Genomic DNA, 14263 nt, shown 5'->3' with positions numbered 1-14263 from the left:
CTCCTCAGGCAGTGCCATGTTTTGGTAACAGCTAGTGCATAATCAACAAGGAAGGAAAAAACAAGAAAAGCACAGGTAAGTGAAAGACAGGAGAAGGAATCCAGCAAAGAACACAGAAAGTGTAAAAAAGATGAAAAGAAAAAAGAGAAGAGGAGGAGAAGAGGAGAGGAGAGGAAGAAACAAAAGAAAGAGCACGGGCGTATAAGAGAAGAACCGTGACAGAAATATAGCACACGTGTCTGAGTGATAATAAATACACATGCCCTTAGGTTCCCCCATGGAAACACTGAACTTGTTTTCTTCCATTAGTCCCTGAATGGAAAAGAAAAGAATTAAACAATGTTATAAAAAACAACAACAACAAAAGTTATATTGGTTGAAAAGAAGACAATGAACACACACCAATCACAAATCACACACAGGCCACAAACACTGAAATACACAAAGAAGTAAAAACAACTGAGAATACCAGGAGGGGTTAGTAGGATACAACATTAGCGGGAGAGGGGGCAACATCCCTCTTCCTTTAGCATACTGCAGGAGGCCAAAGGATTGCTCGTTTAAGAAATCTGAGTGGTCATTACGTATGCACGAAAGCATACACCATAGAGATCTACAGACTCAGGTACACACACAGACGCACATTCCTCTAATTAACTCCACTAATATCCTTATAGAAGTTTTCATCACAGATCCAACTTCCCAAGATGGGGAAAAAACACTCCTAGAAGTGGTACAAGAAAACGTTCAGACTTTTCTGTATTTTCAGACTTTTCTCTGAGACGTACATGTACCTTTCCAATTAGAAAGATAAAAGAAATAAAAGGTTAGCAGGTAAATCTGTGGCAAAATCTTCATGTACTAAACTTGCTACTGGCTTCATTTTACTTTTACAATTTTATTTTCTCTTTGACTCGTGTTTCTTGTGATTTTAGGTTGTCATTTTGAAAGCATCTTCTGAAATGATTATACAGTCTTGCTTGCACAAAGCGGAGTACAAACAAATGAGCACATTCGTGACACGTACCTTCTCACAGATATCATTCAGCGCACCGGCTAAGACACGATAGGCGCTGGTCTTCCCTCCAAATGGTTCTCCAACAATCATGAAGCCATGGCGCACAATCATCATTTCATATATTTGGAGAATCTTCTCGGAGAAGAATTTGGTCATTTGCAAATTCATGGCCACGCAATTGTCTTTGATAGCAGCCAGCAAATCATTGTAATCTGGTTTTGGTAATTTCACCCCAGGAAATAAATCTGAAGTAATCCCCTGATAATAGATGATTCGAAATTTTTACATTTAATGCTTTTATATTAAATATACATACATATCTTCTGTTGTCTGAAATATGTGTACAAAGATGGAGAGCAAGCCAGTAAGTAATAATAGCTCAAACCTCTTCCTGTTTTCTGCTACAAGTTTTATAGCTTGAGCGTTTACAGATTTAAGATAATTTTAATTAAAAAGTTGGAGAGATAACAGTATGTGGTTGCTCAGCCTATTATGAAGGCTGTCATATTGGTATAAAATAACAAATATATCATCATTGGACAAAATAAGGAGTCCAGAAATAGACCCTCATGTATATAAACAGCTCTGTCTCACCACAGACACAGGGGCAGCTCAGTGCTTGAAAGGAAGACTGAACAAATAGCTGGAGCAACTGGCTATGCCAAAATGATTCGCACCCACCTGCCGACTCACACCTTTCACCCACACTCATGCACACACAAACGTTAGTTTGGAACACGTCATACAGTCTGAATGGTGGCCCCCAAAATTTCACATCCACCCACAACTTTGGATTTGACCTTATGTGAAAACAGGCTCGTACCCCTGTAATTAGTTGAGTAATGTCATATGAGATAGGACATGGCCTTAGCCCTGGGACGGGTGTCTAAGGCAAAGGAGAGGGCCAGACACGAGAGCCTGGGACGACCATGTGACAATGCAGGCAGAGGCTGGAGTGACACAGGAACAAGCCAGCAAGCCTCAGGGACTGCAGAGAGACACAGAGGGGCTGGGGATTTAGCTCAGCAGCACAGTGCCTGTCTGGCAAGCTCAAGGCTGTGAGTTCAATAACCGGTACTGGAAAAAATTCAAAAAAAAAAAAAAAAGAAAAAGAAGAAGAAATAGGGCTGGGGATTTAGCTCAGGTCGTGAGTTCAATTCCCAGTACTGGAAAAACAAACAAACAAACAAAAAAATCAGTACAGAGACACGGAGACAGGAAGGGAGGAGGAAGAACCTTCTCTGGAGCCCCAGGAGAGAGCACGGCTTGGGACTCATGTTTGCGCTACTTTGCTATGGCAGCCCTAGGAAACTGATGCAGTATAATTACATAAGGCACACTTAGAAAGAATTCTGACTTCATGCGTACTGTACATGGATTCATAAAGTTAATTGCAAGGCCCAAGGAACTAAGCTTCTCAATCTGGCAAGACTGTGAATATTACCGCCAATTATGTGGGAAAGATGACTAATCTTTCACCCTGAAGGTAAGAGTGAGATTTCAGAGGTGCTTGCTGTGAAAGCATACACTGGAGCTGGGCCTGGAAAGCAAGGAGGAGTTAGGTTAATCACTCCTGAGTTCAGTCACGGAAAGGCCTTTGTGGAGAAGCTCGTCTCCCTTCCTCAAAGCAGGAAGTTTCCTTGGGGAAAAGGAGAGAAAAGGGCAGCGCAGCAGAGTGGGCAGAGCCTGCTGCAGTCTGTGTGGTGGAGTGCAGCTCCCGGTGACCCGCCTCGAATGCCAGGTACTTTGCCTCCCTGTGCCTCAGTTTCACCAGGTGATAAACAGGGATAATGATGGCACTGCTCCTGGGGTCATGTGGAGCTTTGAATAGAACACTCTTCCTCGGGCACTATTTCACAAGACATGGTTTGGGCTGGGGGTGCAGCTCCGTGGTAAGGTTTATGTTTAGCTACGTAAGGCCCTGGGTTTGATGAACCACACACACACACACACACACACACACACACACACACACAAAGATGTCTATTCACACTTCCGAAGGCTTATGAAAGAAGCAAGCAACTTTGGTGTTCAGTGACCCAACCAAGGCCAAGACCCTCCCCCTCTGCCAGGTGCAGACATGGAAATACACGGAGGTGCCCTTCTGCCATCACCACGACAGAAGTCTAGACATCTGGGGCAGGGGGCAAAGCCACACGGTGCATGGGACAGTCCTGGCCAGTAGGAGCTCGTGCCAACTGCAAACGTCACCTGAGAAACACTGCTCGGTCCCTGTCCTGGGACACTGTCTGGCACAAGGACACATGCAGTGAGGTGTCTTTGCATATCCGGGGAAATTTGGACAGTGCACCAGTACCAAGGACACCAAGGAAAACTATAGGAAGAAAATGCAACTCTTGCTGGTTTTTCCCAATGTCTGCACTGCCAGCTCTAAGTATGAAGGCACGCTCTTGCCAAGATGACAGAGCATCGTGGCTATAGGTAACTAATGTCAGCGGACTGATCTAGCGACAGAATCTCTTGCCCCATTACCAGGACAGACACAGGGTCTTTATGAGCTGAAAGCCGATGTCCCCTGTGTGAGCTACAAGGCAGCATGCAGGAGCAAGGCGCCGAACATTCACAAGAAGCCCCCTGGTCCTTGCACGAGGAAGGGGACCAGACTTAACCTGGTGATATAAGGGAATCTTTAGTCATTACTCTAATACTTCTTCCGTTCACTTACCCTTCATCTAATCTTAAGTATAACTGGATTCCCACACTTGGTTCTTATGTAAGATTATGCTTAAAAATTTCATACATGCCATCTCAGTCTTCTAAGGAAATTAAGCTCATTCATTTTTTCAGTTATTCACTGAACAAATGTTTACCAAGTACCTATTCTGCTGAGGATTCAGTGTGCTGAAGTACCTTCCACAGAGCCTACCTTCTCATGGAATTTGTGAGCAAACTTCAGGTTTGCCTGCTGACTATATTCTACAGTAAAAAGAAAGTATGGCTTAAAAACCCCAAGTTGTTGAAAGTCATCCCAAGCAACAAAGCTAGCTAAACACACTTCAAATAAAGACAAGGAATGATCTGTGTTTCTCTGCTCTAGGCTGTTGTTCTCTACGGTGGAAGTTTCTTGTAGGGGGCTTTGAAAATATGCACATTTGATAAATACATTCTTTTTATTTTTGGTACTGGGGATTGAACTCAGGACCTTTCGCTTGCCAAGCAGGCGCTTGTGCCACTGAGCTATATCCCCAAGCCTGATAAATACATTCTTGTAAGAGTTTTGATACATTAAAATAATGAATATTCTTACCTCAAAGAGTGGTAAATCATGGGCTAAAAATTTTGGCAGATTTACATCAATAATAGATCTAAGTAGCAAAATTTCTTCATTTTCATTTGGATATTTCAGCTGAAAGAAAACACACTTATGAGGATATCTGCAGCTGTGACATGCATCCTCGTTCATATTTCTAATACACAAACACAATTCCAGCGGGTGCAGCAATGGACTCTTACTCCTCTTCATTTTGTTGGGTTGCTACTATAGAAACTGACATTTACACTTGTTGAATTTTTATTAAGTGTAATAAAAACCTAGATTGTACTAGTTACACGTTCACAGATACCAAACAAAAGGCTATTGGCCACTAATTCCATTTAGTTTGGGCATAGCCGTTGGCTAGGAACTGGGTAGAACTTGCTCATCCAATGCCTGCGAGACCGACAGCAGGTTGGTGGTTCAGTGAACAGTGTTAAAAGCGGACAATCATTTTGAAAAAGTGGATTTAAATTTATATATATATAAATTTATATTAGATTTAAATTTATACTATATTTATATAAACAACTTTCTCTCCTTCATGCGTATTCCAACGCCAAGGCCTTTGCTTTGAGTGTAGAGCTCTGTGCCCCTCTCTGCTTTTCACCAAAACCACATCAGTCACGCGTCTGTCCGCCGCTCTACCCAGGTATGCAGTGTTCTGTCTGCTCTTAAAGGGGATGGTGCTCGTCAAAGACACTTGTGAGATGACGTCAGGCGCCATCCTAAGACATCCTGGAGTCTGTAAGTTTGATACGCACGTTCTCATCTGCACCTAATTCAAAGTCATATTCTAGCAGTCCATATTTCCTGAAGCTCTTAAATAATGAATTTAGTTTTCATGGTGACAAAACCCTTCTTCTTTTTCTTCTTTTCGTGCTTACATATCATCAGCTCCCACCAGGTAACTAAACAACATGACACAGCACGGTCCGGCCGGTTTGTCACAGCAGCAGCAGGGTGGAGACGCTGCTTGTCCCGGTTAGGTAGAGAGCGTTGAGGCAAACGTATGTGAAACTCCCAACCATCCCAGGCAAGCCCGAAGTTGACTATGAAGTGGCCTGGACTTTGAACTTGCTAGTCTGAAATTGTGGCTACGACAGCACCCACACAATTAACAAAAATCCAAATCAGAATTATTTTACCCGTTTGAATGCTTTACTCAACATCTCACTGCAGAGTTTCTCCTACCACCATACACTGGTTTGCCAGAACTCTCTTTTCTCCCCAGAGTCTTTCTCCCTAATAAATGCCTCGGGCTTACTTCAGTGCCTTAGCCTTACAAAAGCCCCCGGCTCCTTGCTGCCAGGTTTGACCACCTCTGCCTCTGCCAGGCTCCCAGGGCCAAAGCTGACCCCGCTCCCCTGGATTGCTATGAGCTCCAGCTTTGATCACTCGAACCACAAAGAAATCGGTGTCAGAAGCTTGCTATCCGAGAGGCCATTATTTCAAAGCAAATGTTTAAATTGTCTCTTGATATAACAGAAAGAGGCTTCAAATATTCAACAACTCTAAATTAGCTTTTGACAAAGAATGATAGGATCATCTGCAGGATTTGTTTGCAGCCTGACTTTGATAGCTTGATTGATTCCATAGTCAAGATTTCAGGGATGACACCCTCTAGAACAATGCGTTATCTTTCCCATTATCAGACCTCAGTGCCTACACACCTACAGTAATCCTGACATGCCAGGTTAATATAAATTGGTGCTTCTAACCACTTCTGTTTATTGTAGAAAACAATGACTTGAAGTTATGTTAGGCTAATGTGAAGCGGGCTATCACTACTAAATATCACAATTCTTGATAACATTATGATAGAAGACAAAAAGGCATACCCATGTCCTTAATCATGTAGCATATATTTTCAAATCCATATCTTCTACAAATCATGAATGTGAAAATTTTGTAAACTCCAAGGTCACATTTTACTGTAACCTCGAGTCTACTTTCTGCCTTCAATATAGTTATATTTTGTAGCACCACAAAATAATTTCCAATAAAAAGTTAACCAAGTCTTTAAAAATTTAGGTTTTTCATGTAGTATGTTTTTACGTGATTAGACCATTTTAAATGGAAATATTTTATTGCAAATCAATTACTGCTAGGTTAGTATGCTACAATTGATAATTATATTATATCACCATGTTTTAGGGCCTTTCCATATATTTATTAACTACACTTTTTTTCCTTTAAAGTGATACAGGTTCTATAAACTACAAGCCTTCAAAATATTTCTCAGCAGTCACCAGGCATAATGCTGCTCGCCTGTGCTTACAGCACACAGGAGGCTGAGACAGGATTGCTATGAGTTCGAGGCCAGCCTGGCCTACATAGTGAGACCCTGTCCCAGAAAAACAAACAAAAATAAATTCTCAGCAGTAAACAATTTCATTCCTTGGTAGCACCCAGCTTTATATATTTTAAATTATGGGAGAGTACTCAAATCGTGAAGAATCACACAGGGAAGGTTTTATAAAATTTCCTTTTCGTGTGTGCAAAGTGATAGATTATTTTAGCACAATCATGATTCCATTCAGTTAGGGAAAGCAATTCGTCACTCCACGAAGACACACAGAGTACGACGCACAAAGGGGCAAGTCAGAAGCATTGAGTTTCTACCTTTAGGTTCCCGGCGGCTGTCAGCACCGACTTCACGGCTCGCATCCCGTAGTCATAGTGATGCTGCGACGACAGCTGCTCTGAACACAAGCGGTAGGTGGCCACAATCTTCACCGACAGCGGCCGAGCAGTGACGAACCCGCAGGAGTACAGGACTATTTCGGCAATCATGGCATAGTCGGGGACCATCATGGCTACCGTCCGGAAGAGAGCCTAGGGGTGCACAGGAAAGGTGCTCTTAATCAGGCGACCACACCCCAGCTGCTTCTCGGAAGCAGCCTATCCGGCCATCACCAGATGAACGGATAACGGAAAGTAACTACACACCATGGAGCACTGACCCGCATGAAGGAGGATACACTGGAGTCATCTGCAGGAAGATGGTGCGCCCTGAGACCGTAAGGCTGAGGAAAGTAGGTCAGACACATGGGCTTCAATATCACATGGTTTTTCTTCTATGAGAAACCCAATGCATAAATAAGGTAAGGCACAAAATAAAAGATAATAGGAGACAGGGACACAGATCTTTTGCAAACAGGGAGAGAATCAAAAGATGCGGGTTGGACGTAAAGAGAAGGAAGATGTGTTACCACACGCGCCAACTCCCCACGAGGAGTGTAATCGGTGTGCACTGCAAATCCGGACTAATGAAAATATTTTTTAGTACAAAAGTAGCACTGCTCTACAGTCACAACATGTGACGGACTAACCGTTTTTCTGCAAGCATTTGTTCAAATCATATAAAAACAGTTGAACCAACTGGTTTTCTTTTACGCCCACATAATAAATATATCATTAGCTTTTGTATCATTTCCATGTGAATGTTTAGTATTGGCTATGCTCTGTCCGCTCTGTGGTATGGGAAACCTTTGTCTCTGAAGGATGTCTAAAAGCCAGGCTTCTTACCTAGGCTCTTGGACGGCTTCACACCACACTTTATAAGCTGGAGAGAACCAGGCAGCCCCGCTAGCAAGGCTGTGCTGGGTAAAGGATGTGTATTAGGACACTCTGAAACCACCGGGGGTCGCTATGGCAATCTTTTGGAAAGTGTAACAAAGGAAAGAGGATAGAAATTAGGCTAGGGTGTCACTGCTACAGATGAGTTAGCTTTCCAAGTCATACAATTTACTCTCCCAGTATTTCAGACACTGTGAGACAAATAAATGTCATGTGATGGTAAATAAATAGAAAATAGAATCGATTTTTAAAGAATTAATATGAAAATTAGGTTTAGATTATTAGTGTATATCAGTACTCACTGCAATAGCTCCTGTGTTCAAACACGACTTTTCTATATTACAGAAGAAAAACAGTGTTCTAGGGAAAGAAAAGAAGCCCCTAGAGTGAGTGGCAGTTATAGTAATAGAATTTGTAAATACCACACCTTCTAGAAATTAGTAGAATTGCCAAAACCACAAGGGAGACAGAAAAAAAATGAACCTCTTGCTTAAGTGGCCAGTTGTGACTCTTCCAAGTTTGAGAACTGAAAGATCTGCAGCAGATCTTGCCAACATGTTACGAGATTACTAGTCAGAAGCTTTAATACTATTGCTTTATTGAGAAGGTTACCACTGAGAAGGAGTAAAACATCAAAAAATATAGTGTGAGCAAGTAACACGGATCAGAGACTTAAGCAAGTGACCACTACCTACACGGGAGAAAACAAAGCAAAAACAGGAGGAAAGGCAGTTGCTGGCCAGATCTTGAAAACAGTGGTTCTTCACAACTACTTTTTTTAACAAGTAAAAGAATGATTGAATTGACAGCTCAGTCGGGGTTGGACGCAGTCTTTCTACCATGGTACACATGACTACTACTTTGCGGCCAATATACCTGCACGTGTCACATTTTCCTCTGACTACCCGAGGTATTTCTCAAATTCCTACTACACTCTCAGCCCTGGCAGCGATTTGGTGGTGGCACACAATGAAACAGACACATTGGTGGCAAGGGGACAAGAAATAAAGGAAGCTCAGGAGCTCAGGAGCTCATGACGTTGTGCTGTTGGTTAAGAGTCTGCCACCGAGGACTCAGCGTGGATACGTACTTTAGATCACTTTAAAAGACTTAGGCTGAATCCTGTGATTCTCACACGGGGTGTGTGACATATTGGTATCACGCAGTTTGATTCTAGATGTGTCAAGAGTAATTTATTAGTATAGCAATAAGTCTGAGAAAAATTTAGTGCTTTTGGTGAAAAAACTCCAGTGGGACTCCAGTTTATCCAAGGGTATACCTTTCTGATATCTATCAATCAATCAATCTATCTATTGGATATACATATATATAATTCTCAGTGAGCTAATCAGAATCATTGTTCCAATGCTTCTGCTCCATGGATGAAGAAGAAGGCAACACATAAAAAAATGCATCTGCTGCCACTACTGTTCTTTCAAAGGCCTGCATCTTGGTGCAGTTTTAAAAATTCAAGTAGTGACGTCTTACCCACTTCTTTCTAAGGACCTGGGAATCGATTTCACCAATACTTTGACCCGTTCAGGAAAAGGCTTGATTTTAGTTGAATGAAATGGAAGACGGAGGGTCAACTTTGCTCTTCCCTTCGATCGTGTTAAGTGTCTCACCACACTACTTCTGAGAGCTATTGCTTCGTGACCTTGGGAGGTGTAGAAGATGCCCATTTTACTACAGCTTCCAACATTTACCTACCCTGAAATGATCGCTGAGTACAGATTTTTCAGAATAGTTTCAGACTAAAACACAGCTTCTTTGAAGGGGAAATATATTTAGGAAATTGCTCTGTCAAAGAGGTTTTATATAACCAGATATCCAAATGGGACTCTTTCTGCATAGAGTGATACTTGTCCAGTGCCCAATTATCTGTGACCTGCCTGATACAGAAATGGACGAAGGAAACACACACAGCCTGTGAATCTGCACCATCCTTCAGGTCAGCAGGGGTTTGAGAGTGTGAGGAGGAGGGAGGGTTTGTGGAAGGATGCCCTTCAAAGGGAGCTGCAGTTATGCTGAGTCCCCACACCGTCCCCCACTGCCCTAAGTTCAGTAGAGCTAGGAAGGTTCTCCTGCACTGGCGGCCATGGTGGGGTGCCTGGCTCTCATCAGCGGAAGCAAGGGGACCAGTGCCTGGCACCTGCTGGGACAGCTGGCGCCACGGAGGTCCTACCCCATGGGGAGGGGACAGCTTTCCAGCTCTGAAGTCCAGGGAGAGTGGCCACCAGAGGTTCAGGCAGAGAGAAGCAATGAGACTGAGTAGCAGACCTGTCATCCAAGCCTCAGGAGCCGCAGGCAGGGGACCTAAGAGAGGAACCCTAGGAACCCGAGCACGTGCATACCGCACAGCAGCTCAGAGGCTCTGCTGCGTCCAGGGGCGGCAGCCAGGTGGTCACGTCTGAACGACTGTGTGTGTCTGGGCTCCACCGCTTGTGGAAAGGAGGGGTCCGAATTGATTTGTCAGGCCGCAAAGTGGGGATTTAGAGACAGCAAATAGCAGGCAGACAGGCTGGCGGGGGTGTTCCAGGGCCGGGAGGCCCCTGGTGACAGAACAGCAGGGAAATGCAGCACCGAGGAAGCGGGTCCCAAGGCCAAGTGCTCAGAGGCTGTACTAAGAAGTCTGAGCTTGATTTGGTGGGCAAAAAGGAGCCCTGTGGTTTCTTAAAGCACGGCGATGGGATGATTAGATTGCTGTGGTAGATCACACAAGCAGCACTGCAGTGGGGAACTGGGGAGGGGAGTCCCAGCGGGGGCAATGAGCAATGTGTGAGCCGTCACAATCACACACCCCAGAGGAGAGGGAAGGGATGAGACCAGGGGTGGCAGGGACAGGACCTGCAGGATGCAGACAAGACATCTATGAGATGAGAGCTGGGAACAGCCAGTGAAAGGGATGGAGGTTTCCAGAACATTCCAACGACTGCTAACAGCACTTTTGGGGGCTCAGCTGCCTTTTTCTTCCTTTATTTTATTTTTTGCATTGAATATGTTACTATTTCCTTTCAGACTTGTTAGGCATTTCCATAGATGCGTGAAAACAAACGCTCTGTAGCAGCGCTGACCAAGACAGCACAACGGGAAGAGCAACAACAGCTCAACAAAAGAGCTGCGAACTCGAGAACAGCGCTGGGCTTAATGGAGGAGGAAAACGCGTTACCCCGAGAACCACGGGGCGCACATTTTGATTGTGTTTCAACGCGCACTCCATGGAAAAATTCTGTGTGGGACGCTAACAGATTCAACCAATAACCCAGTAATGGTTTCCAGCGTTTAATGACCAGCTCCTCACAGAGGTTTGTTTTCCCTGCTTTTATAAATATTTATGCATGCAGGTTGAACCTACTGAATAAAAGAAAAGCCTAAGTGAATGGCTCACATAACTGCTACAAGAAGAACTTTCCAAAGGAAAATTGCCAGGGAAAGTCACAAAATGCTTCTTAGATAAAGGATTCTCCGGCTTTCATTTTTAAATCACACCTTCCTCCAGGAAGGCACAGCACCAAACAAAACATCTGATCCAATACACAGGAGGACATGAGGCGGAGACCAAGATACTTCCAGCAATTAGTGGTGGCAAAGTCTTTTCCGTGACAAAGAAACATTGCTCCTCCAGTTTGAGAAGCTGCCGGTTTCCACACTGAACCCAGAGGCCTGAAGGAGCGTGTGGGGCGGCCTGGTTTGGGACCCACAAGTGCCACAGCACTACGTAGTGTCCCACAGCCCTCTCAGTGCACAAGCCATAGCACGCATGCAGCTCCCAGGAAAGGATGTAAAGTGGCTAACACAGACACAGAGAAAAGATATTTCACTGATAATCAAATGAGCCGTTTTCTTAAGTGAAGGCTCTCCTCTGTCCGATCAGGGCAGCCTTTCGTTCTTTGTAACAACAACAAAAAAACGTTAGTGCGGTGCTGCCCGAGGCCCGGGAGCAGCTGCAGGAGGTGAACTGTGGCACCGGGAGGCAGTTTCGCAACACAGCTCGCCTCTGCCTCTAGCTAGAACAGCGAATCGGAGAACAAGCAAAAGCTCCAAGTAAAACTGCCCATTGTGATATTACTTATAATGCAGGGAAACGAAAAGTAACTGAAATGTCCAGCGGGAAGAAGAGTTTAACTTATTCAGAGTGTGGCCCACGCTTCTACAGATGAGAAAAGGCTCACATTATAATATTAACTTGAAAAACTCCCACTGTACATTACTGTCTGATCTAAACATTGTTTCTTAAAAAGGCATTTAAAACCGTGGTCACTGAACACAATATAGTAGGTAGTTAATAAGTACCATTTTAGTATCTTTATATGTTTTATGTAAAATATAAATATATGATTTGTTATAATCAGCCTTATTTTAAAACTGTAAAGTCTGAAAGTTGTACATGGGTTAGATATTTATTTTTAAAGCATTCAAAGCTTTAAAAATTATCATCTAGAATAATTTTCTAATATATTATAAAGCCTAAGTGCATGATTGCATACAATTCTGGGGTAGGAATTCTTTCTTCTGTGAAATGTTAACACTTTGCAAATCGTGGACGAATGGAGTGGAAGATATAATTATACGGCCCTCCATACCTTCAGATTATCTGGCAGTTCCGACCGCCCAGCATACCCAGGGTTCATTGTGATGAAGACAGCACACGTAGGGTCCAGTTTTAGTTCAGTTCCTTCAAATACTAGGATATCAGCACCTGCATTAATGCCTGTGGGCAATCAAGGAAGACATGATTCAGCAATACCACCATAATGTGGCTTGTGTCATTTATTACCACCCATATTTCTTCTATTGTTTCACACAATGCCAAAAGAGACCAGTCCATTACCTCTTTGGATAGTAAGGATTTGTTGAGCAACCACAGAAAGTACTTCCAAATCAATTCTGTTAAACTCATCAAAGCAAGCCCAGGCTCCACAAGATAACAGTCCCTGGGAGAAAAGAGTAATGAAATTTTTCAGCTTTATCTGATTGAATATTATGTTGAAATGTTGCAGTTTCACCTGATCTTTTTAAGGATTTAATATCCTATCAAGGAAATTGCTTATGCACCTTTATCATTAAAGACAGCTTATTTTTTCAATACCAATTCATCATTCTGTATGAATAAAGAGTTTGTTCAACTGGAAAATTCTCCAATTTATTTTTTAAGTTCCCGTATATTTTCTGGCATGTAGATATGCACCTGCAATTTTGAAGTCTTTCTTACTTTTTATGGACATGTTGATCGACTTGCTCTTTCTGTATGGACTCCGTGGAGTGGGTTGTAGCTGTCCTCCACCCACCAGCAAAACTGCTCCGTGGTGTGAGCAATGCAGTGGCCAACTAATATCACTCAGGTCCCCCATTTATACCCAAAGTCACAGCCAACTTTCAAATGGGACATTGGGTCATAAGGAAAAACTGGAAACTCAAACATCATTAACTCCATTCAAATCCATGCTTACATATTAAAAACCTCAAAAAAACTACAAATATTTGTTAAGCACACATTATAGTGTGTGTGTGTGTGTGTGTGTGTGTGCACGCGCGCACGTACAAATGCTTTATTGAGTCTCTCGCATATGCTAGGCATGATGCATAGCATTTTTAGATAAATTTTATGCAAGGAAACTAGCTCAATACTCCTGTAATTAGCACAAGGTCACATAGCTAATGATGGCTAGCTTTGGGTTTGCATCTAGTGGATTATACTGAATCAGAATGGATTGAACGTGAACTCTATCTATGTCAAGGAACAGTAAGTTTTAATTATTTACAGAAGATTTGTATCTACAATTGACCCATAAAGCATTATATAATGGAAGGATTAAGATCACAGCGAGCAGGATATTTAGAAGGTCACACATGCAAACAGTTATACAGACTACAAGGTTCCTGACAGTAAGAACTGTGCTGTTTTAATGTGTACCCCCATTTCTAGCATGAACCTAACACAAAGACAGTCTCCATATAATTAAGAAGTACTTACCAATAAGGAACTATAACACTATTGGTGCGTGCATCTCTAAATCCAAGAAATAAGAATTTCACTAAGTAGACTAAAAAATGAATAATATATACCACATATTTCTCTACACACATAGGAATATAATGGCTATTCAAACAACATGTAGGACCTTTAAAATTTGCTATTTATTTCTTAAATAATCATTGCAGTACATATACAGAACATTATAGAGGATGACTTAAAATGTTATTGTTCCCTTGATTTTTTTATTCATTATAATTGTGGCTTGCTTTTTTTTTTAACTCCTAATTGTCTTGGCAACTCTCTCTCTCTCTCTCTCTCTCTCTCTTTCTCTGTCCCCTCTCTCTTTATATTTCTCTCAAATGCAAGACCATGGCCTTCCAAAGAATTTTGTCCTGGTTGGGGAATGATATTG

The 14263-nt window shown here is 42.7% G+C and overlaps 1 protein-coding gene across 2 annotated transcripts in view; it reads right to left on the bottom strand.

Moving 5' to 3' along the window:
* Dnah7 (dynein, axonemal, heavy chain 7) overlaps positions 1 to 14263 on the bottom strand; it is a 236519-nt gene that overhangs the window by 119797 nt on the left and 102459 nt on the right. For both annotated transcript variants that reach the window (XR_001233192.1, XM_005373280.2), the window contains 5 exons: positions 12706 to 12808; positions 12458 to 12585; positions 6918 to 7130; positions 4287 to 4385; positions 1028 to 1276 (listed from right to left, as the gene is read on the bottom strand). Coding sequence is in view for 1 of the 2 variants with exons in the window: in XM_005373280.2 (XP_005373337.1) it covers positions 1028 to 1276; positions 4287 to 4385; positions 6918 to 7130; positions 12458 to 12585; positions 12706 to 12808 (792 nt within the window). In the remaining variant the exon portion in view is untranslated. The remainder of the gene's footprint in view (positions 1 to 1027; positions 1277 to 4286; positions 4386 to 6917; positions 7131 to 12457; positions 12586 to 12705; positions 12809 to 14263) is intronic.

Source organism: Chinchilla lanigera, unplaced genomic scaffold (genome assembly GCF_000276665.1).
Source record: "Chinchilla lanigera isolate Chin_1 unplaced genomic scaffold, ChiLan1.0 scaffold00002, whole genome shotgun sequence".
NCBI lineage: Eukaryota > Metazoa > Chordata > Mammalia > Rodentia > Chinchillidae > Chinchilla > Chinchilla lanigera.
The sequence above is the reverse complement of the archived record's forward strand: the minus strand, read 5'-3'. Positions and strand labels throughout refer to the sequence as shown.